This window comes from Panulirus ornatus, chromosome 3 (assembly GCF_036320965.1).
Source record: "Panulirus ornatus isolate Po-2019 chromosome 3, ASM3632096v1, whole genome shotgun sequence".
NCBI lineage: Eukaryota > Metazoa > Arthropoda > Malacostraca > Decapoda > Palinuridae > Panulirus > Panulirus ornatus.
Window position 1 is genome coordinate 22,116,058 of NC_092226.1, and position 21,255 is coordinate 22,137,312.

Sequence of the window (21,255 nt, forward strand, 5' to 3'; positions counted from 1 at the left end):
CTCACTGGCAATAGTCAGGTGGAAACCTGGAGATTTTAAGCACTTCATGATGCTGGAGACCAGGGCCCATACATTTGTTGGACTTTATCATGATTATGCTTGAAAACATGAGTAGGTGTGTGGTGCTTGTAAGGTGAAGATCATGATTATGCTTGAAAACATGAGTAGGTGCATGGTGCTTATAAGGTGAAGATGGCAGGACTCGTCTAGTAGTCCGATTTTCACAAGACAGCCATAGTTATCTATCTATCTATCTATAACTCTAACACCTTTTCTTTTCAGGAACTAAATCAAAGTGATCAAAGTGATAGCCACTTTAAAAGAGTGTCCACTTCTCTCTGTCCTTACATGCTCCCCTTGCATACTCCATTCCACACATTCTTCTACTATTTCTCTCCCTAAACTACTCTTCTAGTCTATTTTCCCATGTCACAGATCTTCTCCTCACACCAACCCCTTTAATTGTACTGTTGTACACTATACTTGTAAACACTTCATTTTGAATTTCTTTCCACATTCCCAAACCACCTCAAAGTATGGTGTTTCTATTTTGATTCACCAGAATTCATTCCCTGCCTTGCCAAATATACACCCCATCATTTCTTTCTTCATTCTGTATAGTCATACCACATATGGCTTCTGTCTAATAGTTCATTTCGACAGCCTGAATTCTTGACCTCTGTGACTCCTTCCTTGTCCATATTTTGGCTGCATAGGTAATTTCTTCAGTTCCATACTTACACCTCTGCACTTCGTTATTCTGTTAAGGGACCCAGTGAATCTTCTACTCAGTACTGCTCTCTCCCTTATCTCTCCTTCCATTAACCAAACTGAAATGCTTTCACCTTTACCAGTCTTCCTCCCTCCTTACCTGTAACACAGTTTACTTTCTTCATTCTCTCTACAGAGTTATGCAGAATCTGTACTTTGTTTCCCTTCAAAAGCCACTTAGTCAGTCAAACTCTTTTGTTCTTTTCCATCATTTCTCATCCATGTATACTTGTGGATCATCTTGTCCTTATAAAAGGTGTTTGCAAGGATTGAAACCTCAGCAAAGACTCAGCTATGTCAAGTAAAGATGCATAGCTAGAACCACCCCAGACATGAAAGTAGCACTCCATGCAAGGATGAATCGCTCTTTGTGTAAACAGAACAACTGTTCTAAAGAAAGGTTAACATCTAAATAGGATCTCCAGTTCCTTAAAGGCAGACATAGTTATTTCTGTATCGTGGAGTTAAGAAGAAGAATGGATGTTACATTAATATCAAGTATGTTCACCGAGTCAAGAGATGGAATTACAGAACTGTTCAAGGAGAGACGAGAGTTGTAAGGAGTTTTTGATGGAGAGATGGGTAGAAACAGGGTCATGGAGGCATTACACTTAACTAGATTTTGTCTACCCCATTGAGATATCCTGTCCAAGTCTGAGTTTAATGAGGGAGCTGTGTCAAGACAAAATGCAGATCTAATGAGAGAAGAAGGAGCAGAATTGAAATACGTGGATGAATGGATGTTAGGCTCAGGTTTCATTACATTTTATCTGATGGCTAGAGAGTGGACCTGTGCAAATGAAACTGTTAATTTGTTCTTGACACTCCCATGTTAAGGCATGAGAGGCAATTGGGTATAAAAGAAAATCTTAGATGTTTAAGCTATAGATGTTATATATAATCATAAGGAATTTCAATAAAAAAAATATGCATCTGAAATTCAAAGGTGAATCAAAAGTACAGTATAGTATTTTAAATCCTTTGTATGTTGATATATATGTTTTGGAATACAGGTGTAGGAGTGCTAGATGGTCTCTTGTATGCTGTTGGAGGTCATGATGGGCCACTTGTAAGGAAAAGTGTTGAAGTCTACAATCCTGATAGCAATAGCTGGAGTCCTGTTGCTGATATGAACCTTTGTCGCAGGAATGCTGGTAAGGTTTTTTCTTTCAGTACAGTACATCATATATATTTGGGAAAACTTGCTTGGCTTTATGAAAAGTTTGATTTTTTGCAAAATATTAGAGGAATGTTATATATCTTGTATTTATTAGAATAATAATAATGTTGATTGGTATTTTTAGCAGTAGATGTAGAAAATAAGGCACAGAAGTCCTCAATTTATTGCGGTCTAGATACTAGCTGTTTCTTTTCCATATGTATATATTATTATTTAGTTATTATACTTTGTTGCTGTCTCCTGTATTAGCGAGGTAGCACAAGGAAACAGACAAAAGAATGGCCTAACCCACCCACATACACATGTATATACATACATGCCCTCACACACATATATCCAGGCCCCACAAAACTTTCCATGGTTTACCACTTCAATGCCCTGGTTCAATCCATTGACAGCACATCGACCCCAGTATACTGCATTGTTCCAATTCACTCTATTCCTTGCATGCCTTTCACCCTCCTGTTTGTTCAGGCCCAGATTGCTCAAAATCTTTTTCACTCCATCTTTTCACCTCCAATTTGATCTCCCACTTCTCCTCGTTCCCCCCACCTCTGACACATATATCCTGTCAATCTTTCCTGACTCATTCTCTCCATGTGACCAAACCATTTCAATACACCCTCTTCTGCTCTCTCAATCACACTCTTTTTATTAGCACACATCTCTCTTACCCTTTCATTACTTACTCAGTCAAACCACATCACACCACATATTGTCCTCAAACATCTCATTTCCAACACATCCACTCTCCTCTGCACAACCCTATCTATCGTCCATGCCTCACGCCCATATAACATTGTTGGAACCACAATTCCCTCAAACATACCCATTTTTGATCTCTGAGATAACGTTCTCACCTTCCACACATTTTTCAGCGCTCCCAGAACCTTTGCCCCCTCCCCAACCTTGTGACCCACTTCTGCTTCCATGGTTCCATCCTCTGCCAAATCCACTCCCAGATATCTAAAACATTTCACTTCCTCCAGTTTATCTCCATTCAAACTTACCTCCCAGTTGACTTGTCACCTCACCCCTACTGAACCTAATAACCTTGCTCTTATTCATATTTACTCTGTTTTCTTCTCTCACACACTTTACCAAACTCAGTCACCAGCTTCTGCAGTTTCTCACATGAACCAGCCACCAGCGCTGTATCATCAGCAAACAACAACTGACACTTCCCAAGCTCTCTCACCCACAACGGACTGCATACTTGCCCCTCTCTCCAAAACTTGCATTCACCTCCCTAACAACCCCATCCATAAACAAATTTAACAGCCATGGAGACATCACACACCCCTGCCACAAACCAACCTTCACTGAGAACCACTCACTTTCCTCTCTTCCTACTTGTACACATGCCTTACATCCTGAATAAAAACTTTTCACTGCTTCTAGCAACCTACCTCCCACATCATATACTCGTAATACCTTCCGCAGAGTATCTCTATCAACTCTTATCATATGCCTTCTCCAGATCTATGAATGCTACATTCAAATCCATCTGCTTTTTGAAGTATTTCTCACATACACTCTTCATAGCAAACACCTGATCCACACATCCTCTACCACTTCTGAAACCACACTGCTCCTCCCCAATCTGATGCTCTGTACATGCCTTGACCCTCTCGATCAGTACCCTCCCATATAATTTCCCAGGAATACTCAACAAACTTATACCTCTGTAATTTGAACTCTCACCTTTATTCCCTTTGCCTGCATACAACGGCACTATACATGCATTCCACCAATCCTCAGGCACTTCAGCATGAGCCATACATACATTGAATATCCTCACCAACTAGTCAACAACACAGTCACCCCCTTCTTTTGATAAATTCCACTGCAATACCATCCAAACCCGCCACCTTGCCAGCTTTGATCTTCTGCAAAGCTTTCACTACCTCTTCTCTGTTTACTAAATTATTCTCCCTGACCCTCTCACTTCGCACACCACCACAACCAAAACACCCTATATCTGCCACTCTATCATCAGACACATTCAACAAACCTTCAAAATACTCACTTCATCTCCCTCTCACTTCACTACTACTTGTTATTACCTCCCCATTTGCCCCCTTCTCCGATGTTCCCATTTGTTCTCTTGTCTTACGCACTTTATTTACCTCCTTCCAAAGCATCTTTTTATTTTCCCTAAAATTTAATGATACCCTCTCACTCCAACTCTCATTTGCCCCTATTTTCACCTCTTGCACCTTTCTCTTGACCTCTTGCCTCTTTCTTTTATACATCTCCCAGTCATTTGCACTATTTCCTTGCAAGAATCATCCAAAAGCCTCTCTCTCTTCTTTTACTAACTATCCTACTTCTTCATCCCACTACTCACTACCTTTACTAATCTGCCCACCTCCCATAAACATAAACACCCACTTATGCACATATACATATGAACATATACATACACAGACTTATACAGTTGTACATATTCATTACTTGTGACACCCTACTCCACAGGAAACAGCATCGCTACCCTCCACTTCAGCGAGGTAGTGCCAGGAAAACAGACCAGATAAAGGCCACATTCATTCACACTCAATCTCTAGCTGTCATGTGTAACACAAGAGAACAAATGGGAACATAGGTGAAGGGGGCAAAGGGGGAAGTAATAATAGGTATATGATGAAGTGAGAAGATGGAATGAGTATTTTGAAGGTTTGTGGCAGATGTAGGGTGTTTTGGTCAGGGCGATATGTGAAGTGAGAGGGTCAGGGAGAATGGTTTGGTTAAGAGAGAAGAGGTAGAAAGCTGTGGGGAAGATGAAATCCGGCAAGGTGGTGGGTTAGGATAGTATTGCAGAAGAATTTGTTAAGAAAGGGGATGACTGTGTTGTTGTGTGGTTGGTAAGGATATTTAGTGTATGTATGGATCATGGTGAAGTGCATGAGGATTGGCAGAATGCATGCTTAGTGCCATTGTAGAAAGGCAAAGGGGATAATGGTGAGTGTTCAAACTACAGAGGCATAAGTTTGTTATGTATTCCTGGGAAATTTTATGGGAGGGTATTGATTGAGAGGGTGAAGGCATGTACAGAGCATCAGATTGGGAAAGAGCGGTGCGTTTTCAAACGCTGTATAGGATGTATGGATCAAGTGCTTGCTTTGAAGAATGTGTGTGAGAAATACTTAGAGAAACAGATGGATTTGTATGCAGCATTTATGGATCTGGAGAAGGCATATGTTAGGGTTGATATAGATGCCTTGTGGAAGGTCTTAAGAGTATATGTTATGGGAGGTAAGCTGCTAGAAGCAATGAAAAGTTTTCACCATGGATATAAGGCATCTGTAGGGGTAGGAAGAGTGGAAAGTGATTGGTTCCCTGTGAAGTTTGGTCTGTGGCAAAGGTGTGTGATGTCCCCATGTTAGTTTAATTTGTTTATGGATGGGGTGGTTAGGGAGGTAAATGCAAGAGTTATGGAGAGGGGCAAGTATGCAGTCTGTTGGAGATGAGAGGGCCTGGAAAGTGAGTCAGTTGTTGTTCGCCAATGATACAGCTTTGGTTGCTGATTCAGGTGAGAAACTGCAGAAGTTGGCAACTGAGTTTGGAAAAGTGTGTGAAAGGAGAAAGTTGAGAGTGAATGTGAATAAGAGCAAGGTTATTAGGTTCAGTTAGGTTAAGGGACCTTTACTGGAACCAGTCACTCTCCTCTCTTCCTACTCGTACATATGCCCTTACATCCTTTATAAAAAGTTTTCACTACTTCTAGGAGCTTAACCTCCCACAAAACATCTTTATAAACCCTATCATCCCTATCATATGCCTTCTCCAAGTTCATAAATGCTACGTACAAATCCATCTGTTTTTCCAAGTACTTCTCGCACACACATTCTTCAAAGCAAACATCTGATCCAAATGTCCTCTACTGCTTATGAAACCACTCTGCTTCACCCCAATCTAATGCTGTGTACATGCCTTCACCTTCTTGATCAATACCCTCCCAGACAATTTTCCAGAAATACTCAACAAACTTATGCCTTTGTAGTTTGAACACTTACCTTTATCCCCTTTGCCTATGTACAGTGGCACTGTACATGCATTCCTTCAATCTTCAGGCACTTCCATCCGCTGCCAAATCCACTCCCAGGTATCTAAAACACTTCACCTCCTCCAGTTTTTTCTCCATTCAAACTTACCTCCCAATTGACTTATCCCTCAACCCTACTGTACCTCATAACCTTGTTCTTATTCACATTTACTCTCATCTTTCTTCTTTCGCTCACTTTACCAACTTAACAACCCCATCCATAAATCAAACAACCATGGAGATATCACGCACCCCTTCCGTAAACCGACATTCACTGAGAACCAATCACTTTCCACTCTTCCTACACGTACACATGCCTTATATCCATGGTAAAAACTTTTCATTGCTTTAACATCTATTGTTTCCAAAGTCTTTGAATTCCTCCTCAACTTTCATAAGGTGAGATTCATTGATGATAGGCTCTCCTATCTTACTAATATATGGTCATCATTCCAGAAAGATTCTGGGGAATCTTATGTAGATGCCCTTGATATATCCAAAGCCTTTGACAGGGTGTGGCCTTGGAGTCTCATCTCTAAACTCTGCAGCCTCACTTTACTCCCTCATATCTAGATTTCTCTTTGACAAGTCTATCTCCATATTTGTTAATGGGTCAGCCTCTCCCTCTTTCTCAGTCAAGAGTTGTGTCCCTCAAGGTTCTGACATGTCTCCTACAGTTTTTATCCTTTTTATCAGAGATTTTCTTTCATTTACTAATAACCAAATGCATGCATTTGCTGATGACTGAATCCTGCATTCCTTCAAATTTGCTTCTTCTTCTCTCACTCAATCTGCATTTCATTTCAACACAGCTTCCTCAGTGAACTCAGATTTGGAGAGGAAATCTTAGTAGGGTAAGGACCTAGTTTCTGCCCATTTTCTCTCTCCTTTGACAGATCTGTAAGTCACCCTTTGACTCAGTGAACCTACTTGGTATTACTGTGATATCCTCTAAAAAAGCTTCACGGTACAGAAATAGCAAAGTCTTCCTTCAAGAAACGGAGTCCTGTTTAGATGTTGAAATTTATTTTCTTGTGAACTGTTATTCCATTTATACAAAGGAGTGATCCATCCTCATAAGGGGTACTGTTCTCACATCTGGGTTGGTTCTAAATCTGCATCCTTACTTGACAGAAGTTAGTCAAAAGCAGTCTAAGTAATCAACTCTCTCAGGCTAACTTCCAGACTTGACGTACTTGCCTTATGCTGCAGTGTCCCCTATCTATAGGTATTATTTTGGTTTTTGCTCTGAAGAGCTGGCTGCTTGTGCACTCCCACCACTAGCTAAATCACACGATACTTGGCAAGCTACTTTATCATAGGATTACTGTGTGGCTGTTGGCCTCTCATGGATGGGCTTTGGAACTCTTTTTCCCTCTCATGCATTTTCCAATAACTATGACCTGTACTTGCTAACAGACAGGATTTTCACCTCGTGCAAAGTTTGTGAATACCTTTGCTCATTTTCTTTTTTTTTTCTTATTAACCTCTTTTTATTTCAATTAAGGCCTGCCTAGATGTGGACTTTTGTTCTTGATTCGAGCTTCTAGTGTAACAAAAAAAAGAAAAAAGTATGTCATCTAGATTGCCTAAGATGTGCTCAAACGAAGTGGTTGAATGATGAAATAAATTAGAAGATTCATGGCCAGTCAAAGAAAAACATTATTTCATGTTAGTTGTTTCACCAGATTGGTCTCCTAAACACTTAAATACATCTTATAAACCATATTATTAAATGGGAGGGAAATACATCAGAATTATTAAACAAACAAGAAGCAGATGATATATTTCTCAGCTTACCCAAGGAGAAATAAAGGACTTGTGGTGAATGCGAACAGAAAGCAAATTCCCTTGCTATTTGCTACCACAGAAAGGTTAATTTCTTCTTAAGTAAATTTAGAACAAGATTATATGTTTCTTGGTTGTTTTATCATTTTCATATGATGTCTTTTCATGTCATGAGGGAAATAGTTTTTCATGTTCTGATTTTAGTATTTAAGCAATATTTTGGCTTGGAGGAAATCGATCTCATGATAGCACTAGGGTAAAATGTTTGAGTTTTTTCCTTGGCTACAATTATTTCTCTTGATTTATAACTAACTTTGCTTAGGTGACTCATATAGATTCAACTTTGGGAGCCTTGATGCTGTATACTGTGTTATTCTTGTGTATTTTAGGTAATTTTAAATACTGATGTTCACCTTTCTTTCACCATGTTCCTAGCATTCATCACATCAAACCTAACACTTAGTTATGTAGGTTTTCTCTGTACATCATAGGCATTGTAAAGAGGGTTGACAGAAATATGCCATGCATCCTAACTGTGCATTAACAGTGAGATGGAGTGTTTCATGAAAGGAGTTCCTACCCATTTACAGCTTGATAATGAAAGTAACTTAACTGAGCATGTATTATTTTAAGAATTACTGTACTTTGTTCCCTTAAATATGACCTTCAAGCATTAAGCTAGTGATGTGAATTTGCTGCCCCAAAGAGGGCAAGGAAAATGATGTCTTTAGAACAGAGGACTTATGTGATTGCCTTACCCATGTTGATACTGCACGTGATTGCCTTACTCATATTGGTACTGCAGCATCAGTTAGGAGGCTCTTTAATGTTAGAGTCAACAGTGTGAGCCATAGAGAAGAATGAAGCAGCCTTTTGTGTGTCGTAGCTGGCCAGCTGCTTTGTGGGAGCACAGAGGCCGAACTTTGTGCATTAGGGAATGATGTATTGCCATTGTTTCATGCAGTATTATATCTTCATTTTTTGTGTACAATTTTGTGCATCAGTTTTTTATACTTCTGTAGAATAAGCGTGTTGTTTCTGCCAAGTATTTATTTTAAAGTGGTCACAGTAGGACTAACAGTTTGTCTCGGGATCACTTTCTCAAAGTCCATATTTCCCACAAGGCTAGCACATTGCTGGTTTTCCCAGCAACAGGAATTTCCAGGAATGTAACTCCACAGTTGGCAAGAAACCTCTGTACATTGCTTTTCAATGATATGCATGGAGGCATCAGCACCCATGTAGTTGAGCACTGTCAACTTTCCTTTGATGCTGAGGCTCTCAGGTTTGGGTCCCTTCCTGCTAGAGGACTTGAGGAACTTAAGGGACCTGAGTAGCTTGTCTTTAAAAACACAGTAAGCTTGTAATAACGGTAAAACACGAGAATGCAGAATGACTGGACAGAACACCGACACACAGTACACCCATGGTGGGTGCTGCTTGGTAATTGGTGATGCCATTCTCTCGAGGTAGACTTTCATTGCATTGTTGTATGTTTCCCATTAATGGGTAGTTGGAGACATGCCAAATTAATGCAAAATTTGAGCTATTAAATGCCAAGTTATGAAGGGTTTTTTTGTACATATATTTATATTTTCGCTCTATCCACTGTGCACCCTTCACCCTCCTGCACTTTCAGGCCCCAAGCACTTAAAATAATATTCACTGCGTCATTCCATATCCAATTCCATCTCCCTTTTCTCCTTATCCCCTCCACTTCTGATGCATGTCTCTTCTACTTACTTATTTTCTCCATATGTTCATACCATTTGAACACACCTTCTCAACCAACACTTGCATGCTGTTTCCTTCATTAGCAAAGTAGCACCATTAACGGACGAAGAAATGGCTTCATTCATTCTCTTTCTTTCTGTAACTGTCATGTTTAATACAATGAAACCACAGCCTCTGTAACTGAGCTCCACCAGCTTAAGGTTACACCACAAGTGAAAATTCACCTTGAACAAGGCTCTGTTATCATTGGTTGATAAAATAAAGTACAGTCTTGTTGAAAAACTTCTTGCTTCAAAATAGTCTACATTGTTCCTGCTACAGAGTGAAATATATTCAAGTTTGGTGATGTGTATATTTGTCTATGTGGGGAGACTGCAGGGTAGTTGAGTAATAAATGTTCACCATCTTCATTGTGGTAGTTACACTGTGGACATAATAGGGTCTTGTGATATGAAGAAATAGTGTGTGTACGTGTTGGAATGATTGCAGAGTGCATACAGGAAAGACTAAATTGTATATATTTGGGGATTGTAATTTCTGATTGGTGTATGTCTGGTTGGGTAATGTTTACAGTTAAGGTGGGTGGATGGTTGCTTAGTGCTTATCAGGGTCATTTTCATGTGGATGCGTTTTGTTGGAAAGTTTTTCATGCTTCACAATTAAATTTTTCCGGGAAATGTCTTCTTTTTTCTGAACTGGAAGGTCTTCAAATCTGACTGGTGGATCCCTCGTAGTCAGAACTTTAGTTGACCTATGTTCCCATTAGAATTTTTCCAGGCTATAGAGTAGTCATATTTTTCTTGTTTATTGGAAAAGTGAGAGAGACTCTTGTTTGGTTTTGCCTAGCCAGTATGGATAAGTGGTCCTTTCCAGTCATATAGACTTATTTGCCATATGGTTATAAGCATATTCCTTTGATGGACTCTTTCACCACCAGGCTTAGAAAAAAAAAAAATCTCCCTTGAACATAGACAAAGTGTGCCAAGGATTCTTAACTATCTCTTCTAACAAATTATTCATTGTTACATAGTTTACTGAAATGACATAAATGTTACTGCTATCAATGGGCACATTCCAGTAACATGGCATACAGAGTTTGTTGCCTGCTTATGCTAACTACCTACATTATTTGTGGAAGTGGAAAGCCTTTTTACTTTTTTTTCCTCTATATGATATCTGGTATCCAAAAGGACCCTGGACAAGAATTTCAGTCATATTTCCTTTGCTTGCTTTGTTTAGGTTCTGACAAAATCTCTCTTATATTGTGTTCTCTGAACATTTAGGATGGAGACTAAACTTAAGAGTGAGGTAGAGTTTCAAAGAGAATGTGATTGGAAGTTTCAGGAGGTACAACTATACTTTTTGCATTCTGTTATTCTCTCTTCAACTCCCCAAAACACTTAATAAATACTATATATATCCATATTACTTTATTTTTTTTTTTTTTCCAATTCTTATGACCTCTCTGTATTTAACCAACATATCCATGTTCTTTGTGTCCATGCTGCACCATATTTTTTATTACAGATTCTTGTCTCCATGCTTCAGAATTGCATTATTTTCATTCTTGATTTCTTCAGTGCATTGCTGATTTGATCAAAGAATTTTCATGCATATTATTCTGTATTATTGGTCTTCTGAGCACATTAATGGGAAACCTTTTAATTCCAGGTGTGATTGCTCTTAATGGGTTGCTGTACGTAGTTGGTGGAGATGATGGTACCTCTAACTTGGCATCGGTGGAGGTTTACAACCCTAAAACAGATGTTTGGACTCTTTTGCCTGCACACATGGGTATTGGGAGATCCTATGCAGGTGTAGCTATTATTGATAAACCGGGTTTCTGAGACGAGGCTGAAGGTGCAGGGGAGTGACTGCTGTGATTATTGATCTTCACTATGTTTAGTAACCTTTGGACTACATTGGAGTTTTGATGCTATAAGGTATTCTGAGGTGAACTGAGTTACCTTACACTCTTCATTTGGTGAAACAAAGAATCTTTGACAGTTTAACTTGTATCACCCATGTTAAAAGCTCTTGATTATAGACTGTAGTTCTTTGTATGTTATTACACATCAGACATTATTCAGTACCATTCTTTAGTCCATCTTAGAGCTGAGTGAAGAACTGATCTGCTTCATGAGAATAATGGTTTAGATTAGATAAATTAACTTTGAATTTAAAAAGAGCTTATTTTTTTATTGTTTAACTTTTATATGAAAAGTAACAAAGTAGATTCAGTTTATGATAAAAAGAAAGTATCATTTTGTATGAATTAGGATAGTTTTTCGATATATGATATTTTTACACAAGAAATTTGTTTGGAAGTACATCAATACATGGACTGTTCATTACGCCAGGGACCAAAACTTTGATAACGTAGATGAACAATTGGTAATAATAAAAAAAAATTGGATTTGATTCATGCTTTTACCATCCAGTTGTGTATAATATATAATCATTCATCAAGACTCATAGATTATGAAAAATTGCTTTACATTACTATATTCTTTGTCCTGTCATGGAAGTAACTTGTGAGGTGTTGAGTTCCTGTATAAAACACACCTGTTACCTTCATTCCAAAATTGTCATTCTGAGAATAATGACTAACAGTATCTCGTACGCAAAGCACAAGGTATACATCCATTTTGAAATAATGACTAACATTATCCTGTAGGCAAAGCGTAAGGTATACATCCATCCTGAAATCCCCATTATATCTGTTGTCTATTAATGATATTTGTCCATATTAGCCAAAACATTTATGATCTTTTGACTAAAATTCAGTCTTTGCTCAAGATGGTATAGATAGTGAATCAGATCCATTTGATATCGAAAGGAATAGCTCTGGATAATTTTGACTAAACCTATTTCCAGAAAACTTTTACTAAACTTAGTAAGCCCTTTTATTTATTTTCAAGGTTGCATATACCATGCAAAAAGAAAAGTGACACATTAGAATAAAATCATTGTTGGCCTCAGGATTGAATAGGGTGACCGTGACAGTGTCTCCTTATGAAGCAATGGTCCTGAAAGTCCTAGAGGCTTGATTTGTGGTTTCCTGTGTAGTATAAACAATTTTGCAGCATACTAAATTTCAAATTGTTTGAGGCAAAATCTGGATTTTGCAGTGATCATGCAGTTTCTTAACATGTGATCTTAAGTAAAATTACATATCCCAGTGTAGTAATGCAGTGATCATGCAGTTTCTTTGCGTGACCTTCCACTGACTTGCAGAAAAAACATACAAAAGCCAGCAAGATAGAATTTAGTCTAATATGGTTGGTGAGGCTGTGCAGTGGTCCAGCACTTCAGTGGATGTCAAGCTTTACTCCATTGGTCCAGGTTGCTGTCTTTTCTTTCTTCTTCACTCACTTGGTGGCCTCTGGCATTGGGACAAATATACAATTTGTCCACCTCACACAACACTTAACACCATATAACACTTGTTCTTTGTAATTCTAGATTTTTTTTTTTATTTACCAATTTGCACTGTATGGAGAGGGAGTTTTACACTCGTGGGGTCCCATCTCTTGAACATTCTCTGCTTTCATACAACTTCTTAAATTTCTGTATGCAGTCTTATTTACCATGTCTTCATTCATTTTGTTCCATTTATCCTGTACTCATACTGTAATAGTACGTCACATCATTATATTTTTACAAGTTTCTTGTTTAATTTCATGTTAAATCCTCTGGTTATTCTATTCCCACATCTTTTGAAGAACTATTCCTAGTCTGCATCATCATTCCATTTTAAAAACTTAAAGGGTGTGCTCTTGTCTCTTCTAATCTTGTTCCATCTAAGGTTGGGAAATTTAAGGCCTCTCACTATTCCTTGTAACTCGACTCTCTTAATTTTGGTACCATCTTATTTGCTTCTTTTTTTTCTTGTTATTACTATATATGATTATTTGTGGGTTACAGGGAGTGAGTTATACAATTGTGTTGCTCCATCTCTTAATCTTGTATGTTTGCACCATGTCTTTATCCTTTCTGTGTTTACACACAAACACAAACACCCCAGCTTGAGCCAGGTATTCCATTTATGGACCAACCACAGGGGTAGGATGAGCAGCTGGGCCAACAGCTGTAATTAGGATTTGAACCCATACTTATGCTGATTGTAGTCAGTGCTTACCATTACTCCATAAAAGCCCTGTCTTTTGGCAAAATGTCTGCATAAGTACTTCCACCTGAAGAGAGCAAAAAATGAATGAAGTTACGTAGAACATGGTAAAAATCCAAAGACAATTTACATATGTGAATCAAGCTAAAAACAATAAAAAGAGATTGGCCCCTTTAAGGTAGGAGATAGTCACAAAATTACCTCAAGGGAATATGCAAGGTGATCACTGAACAAGATGTTAATATTGTGTTCAAAAGGTAAGGAGAAGTTGGAAGCCATCACAGAAAATGCACGCATGGATATTAACATACCAGACGATGATACAATCAAAGTGATTGAAAAACTCAAAAGATGATTTGGCTCCAGGACCAGATGGAATCCCAACCATATTCCTCAGAAAGACAAAAGCAGCAGTTGTAGTACCAGTGATTTTATTATTGAGGCGAAGTCCGCATGAAAGCAAAATTGCAGGTATCCACAATTGGCACGTGTGACACCGATACATAAAGGAAGAGTCAAGCTAATACTTTAACAATACAGATCAGTTAGCTTGACTTTGTTCGAAATTTGTCTTTAAAAGGGTGATAAAGGTACATATATTTAGCCATCTAATCAAGAACAGCTAATAATGGAAGGACAGTATGGATTTGTGCCATATATAAACCCAGTTATTAGCTCATTATAGTAACTTGTATGTCAGTTTAATTCAAGAAAAAAGAATGGATACTGTTTTTCTAGAATATGCAAAAGCACTCAAACAAAATCCTGTCGTTCATTTTGTTGAGACTAGCTAAACAACTTATAGGGTTAAGATAGGAAGATGGATTAAAGTTTCTGATCAGAAAGTTCATAGTGGTAGCAAATGGTACTATATCATATCTGTGGTACCACAGGGAACAGTTTTAGCCTCAGTACTCTTTGTAATAATATCAGACATGGAAATCAAAGTAAAGGAGAGCATAGTTTAAAGCTTTCCTGATGACAGAGAAAATGTAAGCAAACTAATTGGATTGGAAATTGGTCAAAAGAGGATACAAAAAGACTTCGACATAATTTCCAAATTTTCAGAAGTGAACCAGACAAAATATGATGATGAAGAATTTAAGGAATTAAAATATGAAACAAGGAAGAATATATTAGTGATACCATTTAAAAGACTAACAAAGGAACTGATAGAAAGTAAAAGAAATTTAATGAATTTGGGTGTCATCATGAGAATTTAGATTTCAGAGAACATACTGAGATGATATTGATAACAGTATCGAGTGACTGGTGGTATGATTCTATGAACTTTTGCTGCTCCAGGCACTAAATTTGCTCGATAGTGCCCTAACCCAATTAGTCGAGAAACCTACTTGCAATGAGAATATATCAAATTTAGTCCCAACTAAAAAGAAGGATCTTGTTAATGTTAAAGTTGGAGAAAAGTTTGGTTCAAGTGATTACCAAAAAGTTACTTTTGAGGTTGCTTTCAACATTACATGGAATGTTGGTCAACATGACAGTCATGAGAATATACCCAATTTTAAACAGGCAGATTTTAATGATCTTCGCACTGCTCTAGACAGGAAACCTGGAATGATGTGGTTAATGAAAACATGAACATGGCTTGGGAGCACACTTGCCAGTGCATAGTAGATGGACTGTTTGTAAAACAAAGCCAAGGTGGTGGAACAGTGAAAATGAAAAATGCCTGTTGGCTAAGAAAGTAGCTCATAAGAAACTCAAAGAGACCTGTAACATTCATGATAAAGTTATGTAAATTTTCATAAAGAAAGCAAGAGTTATACAACAAAGTAAACATCATTATGAAGCTTATATTGTTGCAGTCAAAGAAACCATAAGGAGTTTTACAGTTATGTTAAGAGGCATGAGAGTCATTACCCAGTCAATCGGTCCATTAATTATGGGAAAAGGAGTCTTGGTTCAAGACAAAAAAGCAATGACAAAAGTCTTAAATTACATTTTCGCATCTGTATTTGTGATAGAAGACACAGCCCACGTCCCAAATCCAATTTCATTGATGAGACAGAGCGTTTTTCAACATAAAAGCTGAAGACACACTGTCAGCAATAAAGAGAATGAAAATAAACAAAACAGCAGGCCCTGATAAGTTTTATCCATGAACAATGAAAGAACAGAAAGATAAGATGGTTAAGCTTCTGACTGCTCTTTTCAACAAGTCATTTGCTATGGGAAAAGTTTTAGATGAATGGAAGTTTGCCATTGTAACACAGATTTTGAAAAGAAGTAAAAAGGCACTGCCAGGATTTTATCGTCCAATTAGCTTAACGTCTGTAACTAGAAAACTCGTGGAAACCCTCATTTGAGACAGCAATAATTTAGAGGACCACCACTTAACAAATGATTCTCAGCATTGCTTTCAATGAAATCACTCATTTCTGACATATCTACTTGATTTCTTTGTGGATATAATCAGCATGTATGAAGAAAGTAAAGCAGTTGTCATCTATCTAGATTTTCAAAAGATATTTGATAATTTTCCTCATCAAAAGTTACTTGTAAAAATTGTGTCACATGACACTGATGAGGTTATACTTTGGTGGATAGGAAATTAACTGAGTGGCTGTAAACACAGAGTTGTGATTAATGGTCAAGCCTCAGAATAGTTAGACATAACAAGTGGAGTACCACAAGGATCAGTCTTGAGGCCAGTTTTCTTTCTCATTTATATTACTGATACTGATAAAAGGCAGCATTTCAAGATCACAAAATGTGCTGATGACAACATAAAAGCTAAAGACATACTATCAGCAATAAAAAGAATGAAAATAAACAAAACAGCAGGCCCTGATAAGTTTTATCCACGAACAATGAAAGAACAGAAACATAGGATGATTAAGCTTCTGACTGCCCTTTTCAACAAGTCATTTGCTATGGGAAAAGTTCTAGATGAATGGAAGTTTGCCATTGTAACACTGATTTTGAAAAGAAATAAGAAGTCACTGCCAGGAAATTATGGTCCAATTAGCTTAACGTCTGTAACTGGAAAACTCATGGAAACCCTCATTTGAGACAATTGATTTAGAGGAGCACCACTTAATAAATGATTCTCAGCATGGTTTTCGATGAAATTACTCATCTCTGACAAATCTACTTGATTTCTTTTTGGATATAATCATTATGTATGAAGAAAGTAAAGCAGTTGTCATCTATCTAGATTTGCAAAAACTATTTATTTATCTATTTATATATTTATTTTGCTTTGTCGCTGTCTCCCGCGTTAGCGAGGTAGCGCAAGGAAACAGACGAAAGAATGGCCCAACCCACCTACATACACATGTATATACATACACGTCCACACACAGCACATATACATACCTATAAATCTCACTGTATACAAATATATACATACACAGACATATACATATATACCCACGTACATAATTCATAGTCTGCCTTTATTCATTCCCATCGCCACCCCGCCACACATGGAATAACAACACCCTCCCCCCTCATGTGTGCAAGGTAGCACTAGGAAAAGACAACAAAGGCCCCATTTGTTTACACTCAGTCTCTAGCTGTCATGTAATAATGCACCGAAAGGGTAGTGAGTGGTAGGATGAAGAAGTAAGATTATTAGTGAAAGAGAAGAGAGAGGCATTTGGACTATTTTTGCAGGGAAAAAATGCAAATGAGTGGGAGATGTATAAAAGAAAGAGGCAGGAGGTCAAGAGAAAGGTGCAAGAGGTGAAAAAGAGGGCAAATGAGAGTTGGGGTTAGAGAGTATCATTAAATTGTAGGGAGAATAAAAAGATGTTTTGGAAGGAGGTTAATAAAGTGCGTAAGACAAGGGAACAAATGGGAACTTCAGTGAAGGGGGCTAATAGGGAGGTGATAACAAGTAGTGGTGATGTGAGAAGGAGATGGAGTGAGTATTTTGAAGGTTTGATAAATGTGTTTGATGATAGAGTGTAGGGAGAATAAAAAGATGTTTTGGAAGGAGGTTAATAAAGTGCGTAAGACAAGGGAACAAATGGGAACTTCAGTGAAGGGGGCTAATAGGGAGGTGATAACAAGTAGTGGTGATGTGAGAAGGAGATGGAGTGAGTATTTTGAAGGTTTGTTAAATGTGTTTGATGATAGAGTGGCAGATATAGGGTGTTTTGGTCAAGGTGGTGTGTAAAGTGAGAGGGTTAGGGAAAATGATTTGGTAAACAGAGAAGAGATAGTAAAAGCTTTGCAGAAGATGAAAGCCGGCAAGGCAGCGGGTTTGGATGATATTGCAGTGGAATTTATTAAAAAAGGGGGTGACTGTATTGTTGACTGGTTGGTAAGGTTATTTAATGTATGTATGATTCATGGTGAGGTGCCTGAGGATTGGTGGAATGCTTGCATAGTGCCATTGTACAAAGGCAAAGGGGATAAGAGTGAGTGCTCAAATTACAGAGGTATAAGTTTGTTGAGTATTCCTAGGAAATTATACGGGAGGGTATTGATTGAGAGGGTGAAGGCATGTTGCAAAAACTATTTGATAATTTTCCTCATCAAAAGTTACTTGTAAAAATTGCATCACATGGCACTGATGAGGTTATACTTTGGTGGATAGGAAATTAATTGAGTGGCTGTAAACAAAGAGTTGTGATTAATGGTCAAGCCTCAGAATAGTTAGACATAACAAGTGGAGTACCACAAGGATCAGTCTTGGGGCTAGTTTTCTTTGTCATTTATATTATTGATACTGATAATGGGCTGCATTTCAAGATCACAAAATGTGCTGATGATACAAAGTTGAGAAATAAATCTACAAATGAAAATGAACATCGACAGCTTCAAACTGACCCAGACAAACTGATGGACTTGTTTTGTAGGTGGGAAACAAATTTTGATATCAATAAGTGCAAAGTCTACGTATTGGTAGCAAAAACAAAAGGGCAATCTACAGTATGAATCATGTACTGCAGAAGGTGAATGAGGAAAAAGACTTGGGCATGATAATTTACGGTGACCAAAGACCAAGTATGCAGTGCAAAGAGCAAACAAAATTCCTGGTTTCATATTTACGACCTTCGAATTTAAGTCCACATCCTTACCCTTTACAGTTTATTGGTTTGTTCCCATCCTGATCACCCTACTTTAAAAAAAGACAAAGGCAGAATGGAGAAAGTCCAGTGTTGAGCTTCCAAGATGATTTCTGGGATGAGAGAGAGAGAGAGAGAGAGAGAGAGAGAGAGAGAGAGAGAGAGAGAGAGAATGACAGAATGGAAAGAGTGTAGTATTGAGGCACCAAGATGATTCTTGGGCTGAGAAACAAATCCTAGAGGAGCAGATTTGAATTACTTGAATCTATTTCATTTAGAAAAGAGAAGGTTGAGGTGATATGATACAAGTATTCAATATTATCAACAGATTTGATAACCTTGATGTGTCAAGTTACTTAAGATTTGGTTTGTCTTATTTCATTTGCAATAATGAGCCAACATTTTACCTTGAACAAGGCAAAGTACTTTTTCTTCAGTTGGATTGTTAACCTGTAGATCGATTTTCCAATTAGAGTGGTTGAAAGCAGAACTATGGGTATGTTTAAGAATAGACTTGATAACCATTTTGCCTCAAGTCCACGACATACATTATTTGTGCTTCTGTAGCCTCATTGACAATTTGCAGGTCATTCTCTCTGAATTACAGTGCAACAAATTTTTTCTTTTTTTGTTCCTGGGTAATGTGCTGTTTTCTAATTTGTTATGTGTAAAAAGTACAGAAAATAGCTATAATTCCCTTGAAACTTTGCTATTGTGATCATGATAGTGATATTTTGAAATTTACCTCTTTTACTGAACAATTCAGATAGATTCAGTGCTGAGTAGCTGATATAGAACCTTCTAGAAGTTTCCAGTAATATAAATAGTAGCATAAATATAAGGGGCTTAAGCTAACCAGTTTAGTTTAGGTATAGCTGCCTAAGTAGATGGCATCTAGAGGCTGCAAGTATCTGGCAGATTCATTTTGCTATGTCTGTGGCCAATTTATCAAAATGGCCACGTCATTGGCATCAGCTAAGATGTGTGAAGCCTGCAAGGAATTTTTCGACGTGCCTGTCGGGGATCAAGATAAATCCTGGCCACAGCAGACCGATTTCAATGTGGGGATGAACAACGTCAAGTGGGAGCCCCTGGTGAATCCCTGGAAGGTGTTGATGCCACCACTGCACATAAAATTAAGCCTTATGAAGCAATTTGTCACAGCTCTACATAAGAAGTGTGCAGCCTTCATGTACCTTCAAGACATCTTCCTTAAACTGTCTGAGGCAAAAGTCAAAACTGGTGACTTCGTCGCATCACAGATAAAGAATGTCCTGTAGTGCAAGGAATTCTCCAAGAAGCTAACTAGGAAGGAAAAAGCAGCTTGGTACAGCTTTGTCGCAGTGGTTCTGGGCTTCCTGAGCAATCACAAGGCCGAAAACTACGTGGAGCTAGTAGAGACTATGTTGAAGAACTGCGACAAAATGGGCTGCAGGATGTCTCACAGAGTCGATATCCTTGATGCTCATCTTGATAAATTCAAGAACATGGGAGCCTATTCAGAGGAGCAAGACGAGTACTTCCATCAGGATATACTGGACTTTGAACGCCGCTACCAAGGAATGTATGACAAGAACATGATGGGAGATTACGTTTGGGGTCTGATTTATGAAAGTTATTTATTGTACAATCATGAATCTTGAAAAACTACTCACTTCTAAATCTTTTGTGATCACTTTTGTTTAACATTAGTGTGAATACATGTTTAGTTTATATGTTGTTAATTTTGATTCACATGGTGTTGTTTTTCTGACTCTATGTGAATAAAAATGTGCAAATTCACCTGTTGTCCAATTGGAAATAGGCAAATTTCAAAATATGACTGTCCTGGTCAAAAAGCAAAGTTTGAAGGAAATAATAGCCTTTTTTTCTGCTTTTTACACAGAAGCAATTAGTAAATAACACTTATTATCCAGGAACAAAAATTGGTACACAGTGTTATCCGTATACTTTCTAACTTTTACTATAATCTGTGAGCTTCTGATATCTTCCACTATCACAAACAGTCTCAAAAGGCCCCAATGGTTTGTTGCTATTTGAATTTCTTTGTATTTCTTTGTATTTGTGTAATTATATATTATTTTTATTATTTTGCTTTGTCGCTGTCTCCCGTGTTAGCGAGGTAGCGCAAGGTAACAGACGAAAGAATGGCCCAACCCACCCATATACACATGTATATACATACACGTCCACACACGCAAATATACATACCTATACATCTCAATGTACACATATATATACACACACAGACATATACATATATACACATGTACATAATTCATATTGTCTGCCTTTATTTATTCCCATCGCCACCTCGCCACACATGGAATAACAACCCCCTCCCCCCTCATGTGTGCGATGTAGCACTAGGAAAAGACAACAAAGGCCCCATTCGTTCGCACTCAGTCTCTAGCTGTCATGTAATAATGCACTGAAACCACAGCTCCCTTTCCACATCCAGGCCCCACAGAACTTTACATGGTTTACCCCAGACGCTTCACATGCCCTGGTTCAATCCATTGACAGCACGTCGACCCCAGTATACCACATTGTTCCAATTCACTCT

General features: G+C 38.0%; 1 protein-coding gene and 1 long non-coding RNA gene across 3 annotated transcripts in view; one reads left to right on the forward strand and one right to left on the reverse strand.

Moving 5' to 3' along the window:
• kel (kelch protein) overlaps positions 1-13,715 on the forward strand; it is a 300,707-nt gene extending 286,992 nt beyond the window's left edge. For both annotated transcript variants that reach the window (XM_071685307.1, XM_071685298.1), the window contains 2 exons: positions 1,785-1,925; positions 11,190-13,715. In XM_071685307.1, the coding sequence (XP_071541408.1) occupies positions 1,785-1,925; positions 11,190-11,365 (317 nt within the window). In that variant the 3' untranslated portion in view covers positions 11,366-13,715. The remainder of the gene's footprint in view (positions 1-1,784; positions 1,926-11,189) is intronic.
• The window catches only part of LOC139761278 (uncharacterized), a 62,625-nt gene continuing 53,304 nt past the window's right edge, over positions 11,935-21,255 (reverse strand). The window contains exon 2 of the long non-coding RNA XR_011715488.1: positions 11,935-13,714. This is a non-coding gene — a long non-coding RNA (uncharacterized lncRNA). The remainder of the gene's footprint in view (positions 13,715-21,255) is intronic.